The sequence below is a fragment of the Thamnophis elegans genome, chromosome 6, assembly GCF_009769535.1.
Source record: "Thamnophis elegans isolate rThaEle1 chromosome 6, rThaEle1.pri, whole genome shotgun sequence".
NCBI lineage: Eukaryota > Metazoa > Chordata > Lepidosauria > Squamata > Colubridae > Thamnophis > Thamnophis elegans.
The window spans coordinates 15119046-15133927 of NC_045546.1; the positions used below are offsets into that span (position 1 = coordinate 15119046).

General features: G+C 39.2%; 1 protein-coding gene across 1 annotated transcript in view; it reads left to right on the top strand.

The window, feature by feature from the left end:
• The window catches only part of YAP1 (Yes1 associated transcriptional regulator), a 91092-nt gene that overhangs the window by 63786 nt on the left and 12424 nt on the right, over positions 1-14882 (top strand). Inside the window, 3 exon segments of the mRNA XM_032219305.1 lie at positions 10174-10343; positions 10345-10356; positions 12267-12314. Of these exon segments, the coding sequence (XP_032075196.1) occupies positions 10174-10343; positions 10345-10356; positions 12267-12314 (230 nt within the window).

Sequence of the window (14882 nt, forward strand, 5' to 3'; positions counted from 1 at the left end):
TGTCTTATATTTTAAGAAGGTACTTGGTTGATACCTAGGACGTTGGCAGCAAACTGTATCAACCATTAGCACCAGTCACTGGTATTTGTAAGGCATTTTTGCATGTTGAGTTGGCTGAGATTCATGTTTAATGAATAAAATATATATAATAATAATAATAATTTAAAAATGAGGCCTTGAAATATTTTCTGAAAATGTAGGCAAAAAAGTGTAAATAATTGAGAAAAGATTGATCAGTTAAGCAATATTATAAAATGGAATGAAGGCCACTTTGAGCTTAAAGCCACGCAGTTGGTACCCCAAACATTGGAGTAGATGCCATATAAATCATCTTTAGGAGAATATATCATTGATGGGAGTCAAGCTTGCCAAGTCTTCCAAAGGGGCTGGGATAGGAGGAAGTAGACTTATGTCTTTCAATCAAGACTCATGTTGACTGGCAAATTCTCAAGAGTTGAAGTCAGTGGTGGGTTGCAGACAGTACGCCCCGGTATGGGCGTACCGGAGCCTGCCCGGAGCACCGGGTACTGCTCCAGTGCGGTGCTCCAGTGGGCCAACCCGCCCACCTTCGATGCTTTTGCACATGGCACAAACAGTGCCTGTGTGACGCTCCGCCGAGCAGCTGGAGCGTCGCGGAAGCGTCACTAGATGGCAAGATGCATGTGCACACATTGCGCGCGTCCATGTGGATGACACCGGGCCTGTTCCAACTGTACCAGTTGGAACGGGATCCAGAACCCACCACTGATTGAAGTCCACATATCTTAAAGTTGTTGAGGTTGAGAAATACTGGTATAGGCAGGCGGTGGCCCTTCTAATATTTATCATGATGACTTAGTCTTGACTTCAGCCTGTTTTACTCTAGGAAATGGACTATATTTGGACAGAATCAGGGAAGGGTACTTCTCCAGAGAAAGAGTGAGTGAACTGCTAAATATCATACTTGAGTTGTTTGTTGATTTGTCAAAAAAATCTGGGTTTTTTTCTTTTCTTTTTTCTTTCTGCTATTTCCCCCCCAGGTTTTCTTTTCTTTCATCTCTTCTTCACACACTTTACTTGTGAGACTTCACTAAAATTTATCTGCAAATAAACAAAGGTGAAACAAAGGTCAGACACTAAAAATATATCCTTCAGGAAGTAGGGTAGTACTCAATAGCATTACCTTATGGGGAGGGGCATAACTAATTGGCTTAAGCATTCCATTGTTTCCTAAGATTCTTAAATAACAACATCAGTTAAAATAAGATCTTCAGCATCTAAAAAAAGAAATGCATATTACTGTTTTATTTTTGAAACTGCATAGTTTCCCTTTTTGGGTCCACTGTCTATGCTTAGTCAGGACTAAATGCCAGAAGTTTCTTTTATGATTATTTTGTGGTTGGGCTTCTTAACTGTTCTAGGAGGAAGGGAGGGAGGGAGGGAGGGAGGGAGGGAGGGAGGGAGGGAGGAAGGAAGGAAGGAAGGAAGGAAGGAAGGAAGGAAGGAAGGAAGGAAGGAAGGAAGGAAAGATTGATTGATTGATTGATTGATTGATTGATTGATTATTTATCTAAGGAGAGCAAGAAAAGAACAAAACCAAACATATTATTTTGTGGTTGGGCTTTTAATCTGTTCCAGGAGGAAGGAAGAAGGAAGGAAGGATTATTTAGCTAAGGAGAACAAGAAAAGAACGAAACCCTTGACAAATGTGAGGCAGGCTGCTTTTCAACAGCAAAAGGAGGCTTCCTTGAAAATGAACATTTTGCTTATGATAAATGTATTTCAGATTTCTGTGCCAAGGAAATTCCCTTTACAATTCCAGTTATATGAGTGCTCCCTCCATCTTAAGGACCATCAAAAAAAAAGGTCAAAATTAATTGCTTGCATTCTGATTTTTTTTCCTTGCTGAACTTGTACAGAAAATGGTGGAGTATGCCTACATTGCCTGTTCTTTCTGTTAGAATTTCTTGGAGTGATAAAAGAGGCATCGTGAAATCTTGCAGTGGAAGGATTAATTATTAGAAATCATTTTCTCACCTCCCTCCCCATCCGGAGGGAAGAGAAATTTGGGATTTAGCAATTTAGAAATTGCTGGACTCACTTCACAGTGCTTTACAACCCTCTCTAAGCAGTTTACAGAGTCAGCATATTGCTCCCAACAATCTGGGTCCTTATTTTATTGATCTCGGAAGGATGGAAGACTGAGTCAACCTTGAGCCTGGTGAGATTTGAACAGCGAGGATTGAACTCTTGGCAGTGAGTAGTAAGTTAATCAGCCTGCAATTCTGCTTTCTAACCACTGTGCCACCACAGTTCTTGATGTTGTTGAACATAAAATAGTGCTTTGGATAGAAGTTATAGATCCCTAGATATAGTGGATAGGAAAGGTTGCTTCATCTCCCAAAAGCATTATTTGTTTGACTGCCTGTATATCTTGCTTCCTTGATGCCCTCCTTCTTAAAAAGTGTTTGTTTACAATTCTGTGTTGAAAGCAGAAGATTCTGAATTTTACTTATGAAAACTTTCAAATCTGTTTGATGAATAAATATTTATTTAATATTATTTATAATAAGGATAATAATAATAATTTACATTTACTGATTTACATCTACTAATGTGCTAAAAGTAACCCCTGGTAAACCCTTGGCTTAAGAATTAAGGAAGAAGTTAACCATCAAAGTAAACAGAATTAAAGGACTGGGATCTATACTGCAGAAACCATCTGTTGCAACACAAGATTCAGAATGCAATCAAAATAAGCAGCTTTAATAGATATCCTATTATTCAAGCGCTGTGGAAATCAAATGCATTGAGTTTTGGTTACAGAATATTTCTTCCTCGCCAGTTAATGAAGCAAACACACATCTGCCTTTCCTTACATTAGTTTTGCAGAACTCAAATATTGGTAATGAAATGCAGCATCTTGTTTGCATTTTCCATTCAGTTCAGCTTTTATGGGAAAGTTTCCAATCAAACTGTGGCTCTTGACAGATAGAGAACTTCAAGCAAGTTTTTTTTGTCCAGAATTTTCTGTATAGCATAGCACTAATAGAGAGACGAAGGCATAGCTCTGGAGGACGGAGGAAGTAGGAGTAGCAGAAGTAGAAAGAAATGGAGGAGGAGGAGGAGGAGGTAAGCAGGTGTTAGCAAGCAATGTAAGTATATGTTTTGATGAGTAAAATATGTACGATTATGCACACAAGTTCTCACTTGTACATCTCTTTTCCTGAAGATTTAAACAGGCGTCCAGTAAGCCTTTGAGAGCAAAAAAATAAAATAAAATATATTCCTGTTTTAGTGCTTGACAAAGTAATCCTGCTGACACTGTCTTCGTAGAGACAGTGATATGGGTATTTAGTCTAGGTCAGTGATGGCTAACCTTTTTGCCATCGCGTGCCAAAAGCGGGTGAAGCACAGGGGGCGTGAGTGTGTTTGCCCACACCCATAATTCTATGCGCCCATCCTCGCACATGCACGCCCTCCTCCCCGTGCTTTCCCTGGTTTTGACACACGATGGTACGGTGGACCAGTTTTTCGCCCTCCCTGGGCTCCAGACCCTTTCTAAGAGCCTGGGGAGGATGGAAATGGCTCCCCCCTCCCCCCCCCGAGGCCCTCTGAAGGCCAGAAACAACCAGTTTTTGGACTTCTGGGTTGCCCGTTGGGCTGTTTTTCTCTCTCTGAAGCCTCTGGAGGGAGAAAAACAGACCAACACGTAAACCGGAAGTTGGTTCCCAAAACTCCAGTTTGCGTGTTGGGTTGGTTTCAGGGAAGCCTCTGGAGGGTGAAAAACAGCTGAAAATCAAGGCAGAAATCAGCTGGCGCGCTGGAACTAACAGAGCAACGCCTTGAGTGCCCTCAGAAATGGCTCTGCATGCCACCTGTGGCACGTGTGCCATAGGTTCGCCATCATGTGTCTAGGTAGACTTGATCAACCTTCTTCCACAACGTTACTCAAAAAACTAAAAATAGGAGAAACGGAAAGGATAATGCTTTTGGTAATGTGGGTTAAGGGACATGTTCTCAAGTAAATAAATGTCCAGTTTTGATTGGGAGCCACCAGATTTCAATCTAACATGGGCAGCTATGTACATTTTTAAGATAAAACAAATTTAAAAAAACCTGTCATTTTCAAAGCTACATTTCAGATTTGTAGAACTTTTCTAAAACTTTGATAGTTTTGAGAAGAGAGGATGTACTATTCCTTTTGCTAAATGAGCTCATTTCTCTCTAGGGATGCAGAGAAGATTCTTTCCCATCATGACTCACAGTCTTCTCAGCATCTCTCTATAGACTGGAGAAGGAGTAGATGGAGTTCTGTCCTTTTTGTATTGGACAAATGCAAAATGGCATGAGCGCCCCTTGCTTGTTATTTTCTCTAAATTATGGCTTAGAAAACTAGGTAACTAGAACTTGATGGACTAACATCGCTTCTTTTTTTCAGTCAGTAGTTGTTCAGTTGTATTCTTTGCTGTGACATCTGAATCACAAAACAAGTGTACACTTCTCTTCCGTGCCAAGAATTGAATTCATAATTAGAAGTGTATTTTCTTCTAATTTATTTAAAAATATATTCCTCAAAAAGTTTATGATCATATTTTAAGAATACTGGGAATTTAAAAAAATAAAATTACACTTTCCTTACACTTTATAACTTGAACCATTTTATACATCATAAATATTATTTACGATGTATAAAATGTTTCAAGTTATAAAGTGTAAGGAACTTATTTTTAAAAAATCCCAGTATTCTTAAAATATGATCATAAACCTTTTGAGGAATATATTTTTAAATAAATTAGAATGGAAGAAAATACAAACATACATACATACATACATACATACTCTCTCTCTCTCTCTCTCTCTCTCTCTCTCTCTCTATCTATCTATCTATCTATCTATCTATACACACACACACACACACACACACACACACACACATGCTGTGCAGGTTAGTAACGGTAATAATGCATGTTAGGATTTGTTAAGCTTCCAAGTAATGTAAGCAGTGAGTTCTTGGCCTTAATGGTGTAGAAATTCTGAAATCATGAGCATCTCTAATAAAATCTCAGGATCTGAAGAAAAATCGACCCATGCTATGAAGGGTTTCACTGGTGATAACCAACTTTAAACTGCACTCAAAACAAAACAGCAGCCAATGCAGCTTGCAGAATATTGGTGTAACATGGACCACCCGGGGGGGGGGGCAAGAATTGCCCACACCACCTTATTCTGCACTAATTGTAGTTTCCAAATACTCCTTCCAGGGTAGCCCCATGTAGAGTTCATTGCAATAGTCCAGATGTGAGATGACCAGGGGCTTGAATGACTGAACATAGGGACTCCCAATCCAAGAAAGGATGCAACTGGTGTACAACATAGAGTTGTGCAAAATTTCTTCTAGGCCAGACTGCCACCTGCTCTTTGAGCAGAAGTCGCAAGTCCCAGGAGAACCCCGAGTTGTGCACTGGGTCTCTCTGAGGTAGTGCCATTTGGTCATTTGGTCAAAGGTTGAGTTTTAGTCCAAGACCCTCATAGCCTCCAGCCACTGCAAGAAGGCAAAGACAACATCACTTGGGTCACCATAGAAAGCTCAGTACCATTCACGTTCTGATAATACTTCAACCTATGGTGATGTGTGACTTCACCCAGCGGCTTCATATAGAAGCTAGATAGGGGTAGACAGAAGAGTACCAGTACCTGCAGCACACCACAAGGAGCCAAAGTGGATTGGATCTCTCACTTCCTATCAGCACCACAGCCTTGAAGAAAGGAGCCAAACCAGCATAAAATGGCACTACCCAGCCTCAAACAGTGAGACCAGTATGGAAGGCTGCTGAGAGCTTGAGTAAGGATGTTGGTACCATCCCCATCCTGATTGGAAGGGGTCCAGATAATCCATTTTATCCAGGACCCTCTTCAAGCAACCACCTTCCCTAAAAATGAAAAGTTGGAAACTGGACGAAAATTGTCCAGGCAGGTGGGGGTCAGGATATATTTTGTTTTAAAGGGGGCAAACCAGAGCCAGGAATGTCCCCTCCTGCAGTGAAGAATTAATTGAAGCCACCTGGTGGTCACCATCCTGGAAGCTGTCACCAACCAGGAGGGATAAAGATCTAACTGACAGGGGGTTGCACCGACAGCATCGTGGACCTTGCCCACTTTCATCAAGTCCAGCAGGATCAAACTGTTCCCAGGTAACTAGGTAAGACCTTTCCCCAGACATTTCACATAGACCCACCTGAGTTCCAACAAGGAACAAATCTGAATAATTTTGTCCATCAGGTATGGAGCAAAGACCTCTGTGCAACCATGAAGACAATTATTCGAAACCCACCCACCCTAGTCCCAGGAGGGACCACGCAATCCTGAACAGAGCCACCGGGTGATACTCTAGATGCAATCAGGGGCAGAGAAAAGATGGATGATTCACCGGTCATAGCTGCCATAAGATGGGCCTTAATGGCAGCTCTGAGTCATGTCCAATCAAGAGTCCTCCCTCATCTTCCTCCAGCGGCGCTCTAACAAGTTTCCCCTGAAAATAAGACAGGGTTTTATTTTCTTTTGACCCCAAAATAAGTACTAGGCCTTATTTTCGGGGATGTCTTATTATTTTTGAGGTGCAGGAGACGGCGAGAGTGCTCACCTCATGTCTGCTACTGTGTTGCAATATTTTTGAGAAGGGCTTATTTTCGGGGAGGGCTTATTTTAGTGCATGTGCTCAAAAGCCCGATTGGGCTTATTATGCAGGGAGGTCTTATTTTGGGGGAAACAGAGTAGGTGGCTCTTAACCCTTTTCAAAATCCACAACTCCTCCGTGAAACTGTTTACTGGAAAGTCAAACAGCTTGGCGATACGTTATATTAAACTTTCTCACTGAAGGCTAACAGTTTTTAATTCACTTATGCAAGTAGAGAGACCCTTATATAGAAGAAAAGATCTGCCTACTTTTGCTTTGTGTTACATCAAATGACTAACATGAAGAAAATACCTTGTTTTTCCTTGGTGTAGGTGTATATGGTCATAAATACTTAAGAAAATATATTGAAGCCAGTACCCCTCGCTCCATCTATATAGACATGGGAATCCTGGAGAACATCTCATCATGTGTCTAAAGCCAGCATAGTCTTCCATTTTTCTATTGAGACTTGTGCCTTTGAAGTTTGCCCACAATGTATAAAATGTGAATGTTCAAATAAAGAGCCTTTTCAGTTCATTATTTTTAAATAGACATAGCACTAAATCCTACCTACAACTTAACCGGAGTGTAAAGCCCTTTGAACATAGTTGGATTTAGTTCTAAAGAAACATGGATATACTTGTTTACGATTTGGTTCTTTCTGTTTACTAAGTACCGGTAGTTAAGAGTTTCCAGGGTTTTGGTCTTCAGATTTATTTTAAAAAAAAAAATACTACACAGTTGCCTTTTAGACAGAATGAGAAGGGTGTGTATAATAAACTGGATTTTTGATAATTTCAGAAGGATAACTGGATAATGTTCTGCATTAGAGCAGCAAGAAGGTGACTAGACGACATTCTTTCCTAAAATTACCCTTGTTAAAAGGCATGGTGGTTTCATGAAACTAAGATAGGTAAACAGTACATTACTAACTTGTTCCCTTCTCCTCTTCCAAATCCCCTTTCCTCCTAAATCCTCAGTGAAACAAAGACTTGTTTTCTTCTTGTCTGCCTGTGAGGTCTTTGGTACTTGCCCTGTGTGGGTGTAGAACCCCATATTTAAATACTTCTCCGCTACTGAAGAAAAGAAAGAACAGGAAACAGATAAATCCAAATTCTAGTAGATAAAGGACTACATATTTACTTTTTCCTTCTCCTCAATTTAGGCACCATTGAAAAAGCGGTTATGTTTTGAGCCGCTAAAGCGGCATTGAAAGTATACAACAAAAAGAACTCCCGATGGGAGACTGGCATTAAGTTTGAAACTTAATTTGTATGGTTTTTCTAGATACTCACATTCGCTCCTTCCTTCCTTCAACAGAATTATTCTCTCGTGTTAATAATGTTTTAAAATAATGTTAATAATCTCTTTAAAATACATTATTTTTCTATTTCACTCATGGATTGAAAATTGTAGAGTTCAGTGTCATTGCTCAAAGATATTTGTCAAAGTTTTTTTTTAAAAAATGTTTGATTTCTTTTTATTATTTACTTATTTATTGCCTTTTTATTAAGGGCAAGACAGTCCTTGAAGTCTCCTATTATAGAGAGAGAATGCAAAGGCTGAGTAGAACTTTTGTGTCTTTATTTCTCTTTATCAGAGATGTTATTAGAGACACTGTGCTCGTAAATGTTAATCATTGTATATTTTGGACCTGGCTTAGAATCAGTTGAGAGATTGAAAAATGTTTGGTTCTTATTGTCACATGCCTTTAAAAAAAAAAGCCTCATTTTGATTTACAGCCCAGTAGAACTGGTTGGATTGTCTGTTTACAACCGAAATGGAAACTCGCACATTTTCTACATAGCCTATATTTATCTTAAAATGTATTTTATTTCTATGACCTAGCAGAAACGCAGCTGACCAAAAGATGTAATTGGAATATGCTGTTTTGCCCAACTGCTTGGATAATTTAAATAGATTTTGAGAAGGCTGGCTATAAACTAAGTTTGTGCAGTCTCTAATCTCTTTTTTTTTCTCTTCAGTTGCTATTTTGATTTAAATTTAATTCTTCCTTTCATTTAGTCATGTCGTTCTGCTTGAAATAATATTGGTAATAATAAGAGCGGAGGTGGCACAGTGGTTAGAGTGCAGTACTGCAGGCTACTTCAGCTGACTGCTAGCTGCAGTTCGGCAGTTCAAATCTCACCTGCTCAAGGTTGACTCAGCCTTCCATCCTTCCAAGGTGGGTAAAGTGAGGACCCAGATTGTTGGGGGCAATAGGCTGACTGTAAACCGCTTAGAGAGGGCTGTAAAAGCACTATGAAGCGGTATATAAGTCTAAGTGCTATTGCTAGTGCTAATAAGGGTATCACTAAATATTAATCACATGTCTGCATATTATTATCGTGTTCTGAGGACTTCCTTTGATACATAAACTAAATTTTGTATATATATATATATACTGATACTATGATTTAATTTTAAACTGTCTCCAGGATTTATCTTTGTGCAGTATTGGCAATCTCTTTGAAATTCCGAGAGAGACAGAGAGAGAGAGAGAGATTGAATGACAGACAGACAGACAGACAGACAGACCCATCTGGATGGCCTTTATTAGAAGTATTAACCAGACAACTTTCCTTTCCCTACTCATCTAGATTTTCCTCTGCAGCCTGTGAGATTTTTTAACATTATTATCTCTTCAGATTTTAAACTTACGATGTCTGTTGGTGAACTCAAAACATAAATTTGCCCTTTTCCATCTCATTTAGCATATTGATTTGTTAAATTTACAGGTAATCCTCGACTTTGACCAAAATTTCTGTTGTTAAGTGAGATATTTGTTAAGTGAGGTTTGGCCCATTTTACGACCTTTGTTGCCACAATTGTTGAGTGAATCACTGCAGCTGTTCAGTTAGTAACACAATTATTAAGGAAACCTGGCTTCCCCATTGTCAGGTTTCAAAAGGTATTTGACTCCAGGACTCGCAATGGTCATAAATATGAGTCAGTTGTCCAGCACCTGAATTTAGATCACATGACTACAGGGATGCAGCAAGGGTCATAAAGTGTGAAGAAAATGGTGCAAGTCACTTTATTTCATTGCTGTTGTACTTTGGTCACTAAACAAACCTTTATAAGCCAAGGACTACCTGTGTTGCCACTCATCTCGCTGTGGGGCTACTCTAGCGTTAAAATAGGAAACAAGATATTTATACTTGCAAAATGGGAATTCCTACTCTATTTCCTTTCTGACTTCTCACTTCCTGTTCTCAATATCCTTTAATGTGAGGAAACTATTATATTTGGCCCCAATTATTAAATCCATTATGATAGTGGCCCCCTACCTTTTGGGCACTAGGGACCGGTGGCATAGAGAAAGATTTTTCTGTGCATCCTATGATTGGGACTGCTTGTTTGTCCAGTCCGGTTTCTGGCAATCTGCGGACCGGTGCTAGTTCACAGCCTGGGAGTTGGGGGGGCCTGCATCACGGCATGTATATTCATTATATAACATTAGGATTTTGGGGGATAAGACCGCTTTACAGTGCCTGCTCTTTTGTTTGCTTCTACAGCTATGAACCAGAGAATCAGCCAAAGCGCTCCCGTGAAACAGCCACCGCCATTGGCCCCCCAAAGTCCTCCCGGTGGAGTCCTGGGAGGTGGCACTTCCAATCAACAGCAACAGATAAGACTGCAGCAGCTACAGATGGAAAAAGAAAGGTTGCGACTGAAGCATCAAGAAACTGCTTCGGCAGGTGAGGCCACAGGTTAGAAAACACAACTTCAACTATAATACGATAACTTGTTGCTTATGCATGAGTGGCATTGTGCTTTTCAGCACTGCAATTCTAGCAAGCATCAGTAGAGAGAGGGAAGTCGCCAATCGTATAACTTACCCCAGCAAACAACAAATCAGACTCTTTGATCCTTTCGAAATGTTTCTTTTGTGACAGTTTGTGGTGCTGGGCTGTTTCTGGCATGGTGCTCTTTTTCATTGCTGATAACTCTGCTTCCTGGACAACTTGCTGAGTAGCTCTGCAACTGTATTAATGCTCTGCATGGTCAGAGCTCATCTGACTGAATTTTCCAGCTTTCATGATGGATGGCATGTGTGAATTGGATCTGGTCTTGCTGTGTTCTGAAGAGTATTGAAACTTCAGCCTTTCTGTACAAAAAACCAAAGCTGTTCCTTGTTTTTAAGGATGTGATGCATCGTTCCATTTCCGTCAGGGGTCACCAGGGGATTTTGGAAGTTGACAAACAAGGCCTAAGGATATTGGCCCTGTTGCCTATCTCAAGCATCTAGAACTTAAATATAAAAATATTTATCTCTTTAGGTATCATAATTTAACAGTCCTTGAGGAATCCATGCTCCGCATATACCTAAACCTTTTTAAAAAGTCATCTAAGCCTGTTTCTGCTCAACAGATCTTGTGGAAGTGAATTCCATAAAGTAATGAATTTCAGGAAACTTATCAGCATAGTATTTACTAAGCCCTCTTCCATGGATGTGGATCCTTACAGAATGCACATGTCAGTGTGCTAATTGCATAGTTCATTATGACTGTGTGCTTCATAAGAGAGAAAACGAAAGGGGAGGGGAATTCATCCATGTTAGGTAATGTTTATGTGGTTGGAGTAATGTCAGTAACTCTCAGAAGGAAACTTTAAAACGAATTAACCCAGGTCTTTTACTTCAGTTTAAATTTCGTTCTTTGAAACCAAAACTCTTTCCTTAAATGCTTAAATGTAAGCTGATTTGTTGCTTTTGCTTTTTTTTTTCTTTTTGTAACCCTGGAGGCCTGAGCCCAAGAAACAATGAAGTTTCTTTTCCAAAACCTTTGCTCTCAATCATTGCTTGCTGTCCTAGATCTTTTGCTAATGATTGATTAGCTCCTTGTCTCAGTGCTTTGCATCATGTTTGTGAGGGTTGTGGAGCATTGCAGAGTCCCTAACCGCTTTTGGAGAAACTTTTAAAACCTCTTTTTCCTTGCTTTTTTTGGGTGGTGTTCTTGCATCAGGCAGTATTTTCCTATTCTTGGAGATCATTTCTTCAGGCTTTTCCTTCATCATTCCTTGCTTTTTCTGCCCTTGTTCTAGAGGCAGTACACTATAAAATAAAATAATATTGAAAGGAATAAATACTCCATTTAAGCTGGATCATTACGGGATGTCTCCTTTTAAAAAATAATAACAATAATCATGAGTTGCCTCTGGACAAGTTAAAAATAACAGCTTCCTAAGCTGAATTTCTTAACTTTTGCCTATAACTGCTTTGCTATTAATATCAAACAAATTCAAATGCCGCCAGGCCAGCATGCTTTTAGAAAGGCTTCTAATTTGGGATTTCTTTTCTTAAATATCTTCTTCTCAAGAAGATAACTAACTTCAAGCCAGGCAGTGTCCAGACTACTTCTTTTGTCCCCTGTATGTTTAAGCAAAACCTGTTCATGTGCTCTGTAAGCACTCCTTAAACGTCTTATTCCATTATGCAGCAAACTTAGCCATCTCTTACCACCTTATCCCTTGTCATCTGTGGCTGCTTTAGGAACTTCCCTCTTGAGAACATTAAGAAGATGATGAGTAAAGTCAAGGTAGCCTAGCCATCCCTGTCATAAGACACCCACAAAAGTAATGTTGACCCATCTTATTTTTTTACTCTTAGGCGTTGCGGAATATCAATCCCAGCACAGCAAATGCTCCAAAACGTCAGGTAGGCTCATAACAAATGTTCAGCCAATAAGAAACATTTTCTTTTGACCTAGATCAGCTGTGCAAAGTGCTTGGGTTTCGTTTGTATTTTAATACCACGGCGGCTTAAAAAGCAGCTATGTGTATCTCCGCTCCTCCAACACATATCCCCACAGACAACTTGAAGATGGTACGGTCATATTTGTCATTGCTGGTTTCAGGGATCAAAAGAAGCTTGCTAGTTTTCTAGTTCTCTCTTAGACTTGTGTAACTTTGAATCTCCAAAGCCTATAAATTGGCCTATAAAGCTAAGTACTCTATTTCAGCTTCAAGGAGCTAAGTTGCCTCAACTGTTGGTTTTTTTAAAAACTTGGCAGTCAACCTTACAAATGTTCCTTCTGTAGAAAATAGGCTTAAAATGGAAAATATCAAGTCGGCTGAATGTTTTCTAAGGATTTAAAAATTATATTAACTGCCAATTCTCGTTTTCAGATCTGCTGTGCAAGTCAATTGGTCACATTTAAATATTACCTCAAATAAATCTTGTAATGGCCACCCTGTGATATAGTGTTTCAAATTTGCCAATTGAGGAGCTGGATAATAACACTGAATTTGATACTGGGATAGATTAGAAATGGACCTCTATATGGAAGAATTTTGCTACAGCATTTGTTGAAAAAAATGTTTGGGGTAAAGAAGGCATACAGTTTCATTCCATCTTTCACATTTCTGGGAGAGTCTCACATTTTTATCTTCTCACAGCCTTCAGTAATAGCATTGTGTTCTCATGTGCACTGCTTGGAGATTCCATGCATGAGTCATAACTTCTGCCTATCAGCCCAGAGACTGAGTTTAGATTGTTTGGATACACCTCCTTGGCCAGTCTTAACTCAGTCTAAGCCCAAAGAGACGTAGCATTATGATTTATCAAAGGTCAATTGATTTCAGTTATAGCCAAGGCGAAATTAAAGCCTGGTTATCTTGGTTGAAAATAAGTACTTATTCCTGATACTGGATTAGGTTAGTGTTATCATATTATTCCTGTGCCCTGTGTTTAGAAGCTGGCAGAATTAATGCAATGATGTTATTTAATTTTACATCCCAGTAAACTAACTTTGTTTAATCAGTGTATGGACTCTACTGTTATTGTTATTGGAGATGTTTTATTTTTCTGCATGCCATTTTCACTGGCAGAGTGCTCAAACCATCACAGGCACTCCCAACATGAGTGACATCGAGCTGGCCACACACCCTTCCACCCCCCACCCCCTGAAGTCAAATGTAACTGTGATGCGGCCCTCAATGAAATCAAGTTTGACACCCCTGGCCTAGACGAAAGTAATCAGATTTTGAAAACTGTAACCCCTTTGCCCTTAACTTCCTTGCAACCTTTCCAGATGGTTCAAAAACGTTGTTTTAAAACCCTGCTCTAAAATACAAGTTTTAAGTCTATAAGTTAGACTAATTTCTACCCCAAGAAGTTTTTTTTAAAAATTCAGAAGTGGAACTAGTTAATTAGAAGATGTGTTGAAAAAGAGACTAGACACAGCCATCCATAAGGGACACTTTAATTTGGATTCCCGAACTTGACAGTACATAAATTACTGCTTCCTATTCTAGAATTCCTAATAATAAATAATTGAATACAAATGTTTAAACAGATTCAGCAGAAAGGTGTTAGCATCATGCATTGGCTCCAGCAACTCAGTTATAAAGAAAAAGTGGTTAACTTAAAGTCTTAAGAATACAATTTGACAATTTTTAATAAATATTTTTTGAAGAAGTCAGAAAGAAGAATGAATGGAAATAACGTACCGTCTTGATAGATACAGGCTCATAAACCTGGAAGACTATTTAAAAATGCAGTCTGAAATGATCATAGAGAATACAGTGTGCAAAAAGATGCTGCCATTTTAGTTGGTGTAATAATATGCTCAGGTAAGGCCTTTCTGGATATGGCAGTTATATTAAATAACTGATTTGCCTTGATCTTAAACTGATAGCTTGAAATAGCTGAGGCAGTTGCAGATAAGTAACTGGTTAGTGGAAATAATCTAGGTATCAGTCTTTGCAATGTTCTTAGATTTATTCTTAATACCATTTGGGGAAAACAGTGCTAATTTGCACTGTTTTTCTGAGACCAACAAATTAAGCCCAATTTATATGTAGTTAAAACCATAGTACTAGAATTATTTCAGGCACCGAAGACCTTAAAACCTACTCTTTATTAAACTCATTACGTTCACAAATCTACGCTGTTGTGAACAGTGAGACTGTGTGCTCTCTCAAGATTTTGGTGTAAGACTGAGCTCATCTGTGTTGAATTTCCTGGCAAAATGTGTATTAATGTTTTTAATAAAAGTGCACATGATCACAAGTCTGTTTGTGATGTTCCATCTTCTCCAGTGTGGCTCAACATTTTGCCAGACCTCAAAAGCACATACTACTAATTCCACATTGCAGTGCTTGTGTTGACTGTGGGAGGACTAATGAGAGGGATTGCTTGAATACTAAGTATTGTATCTGAATACGGAAGAGTTGGTTATAGAAGTATTGCAACAGGCCATACAGAATCCTGATTTATACAGAC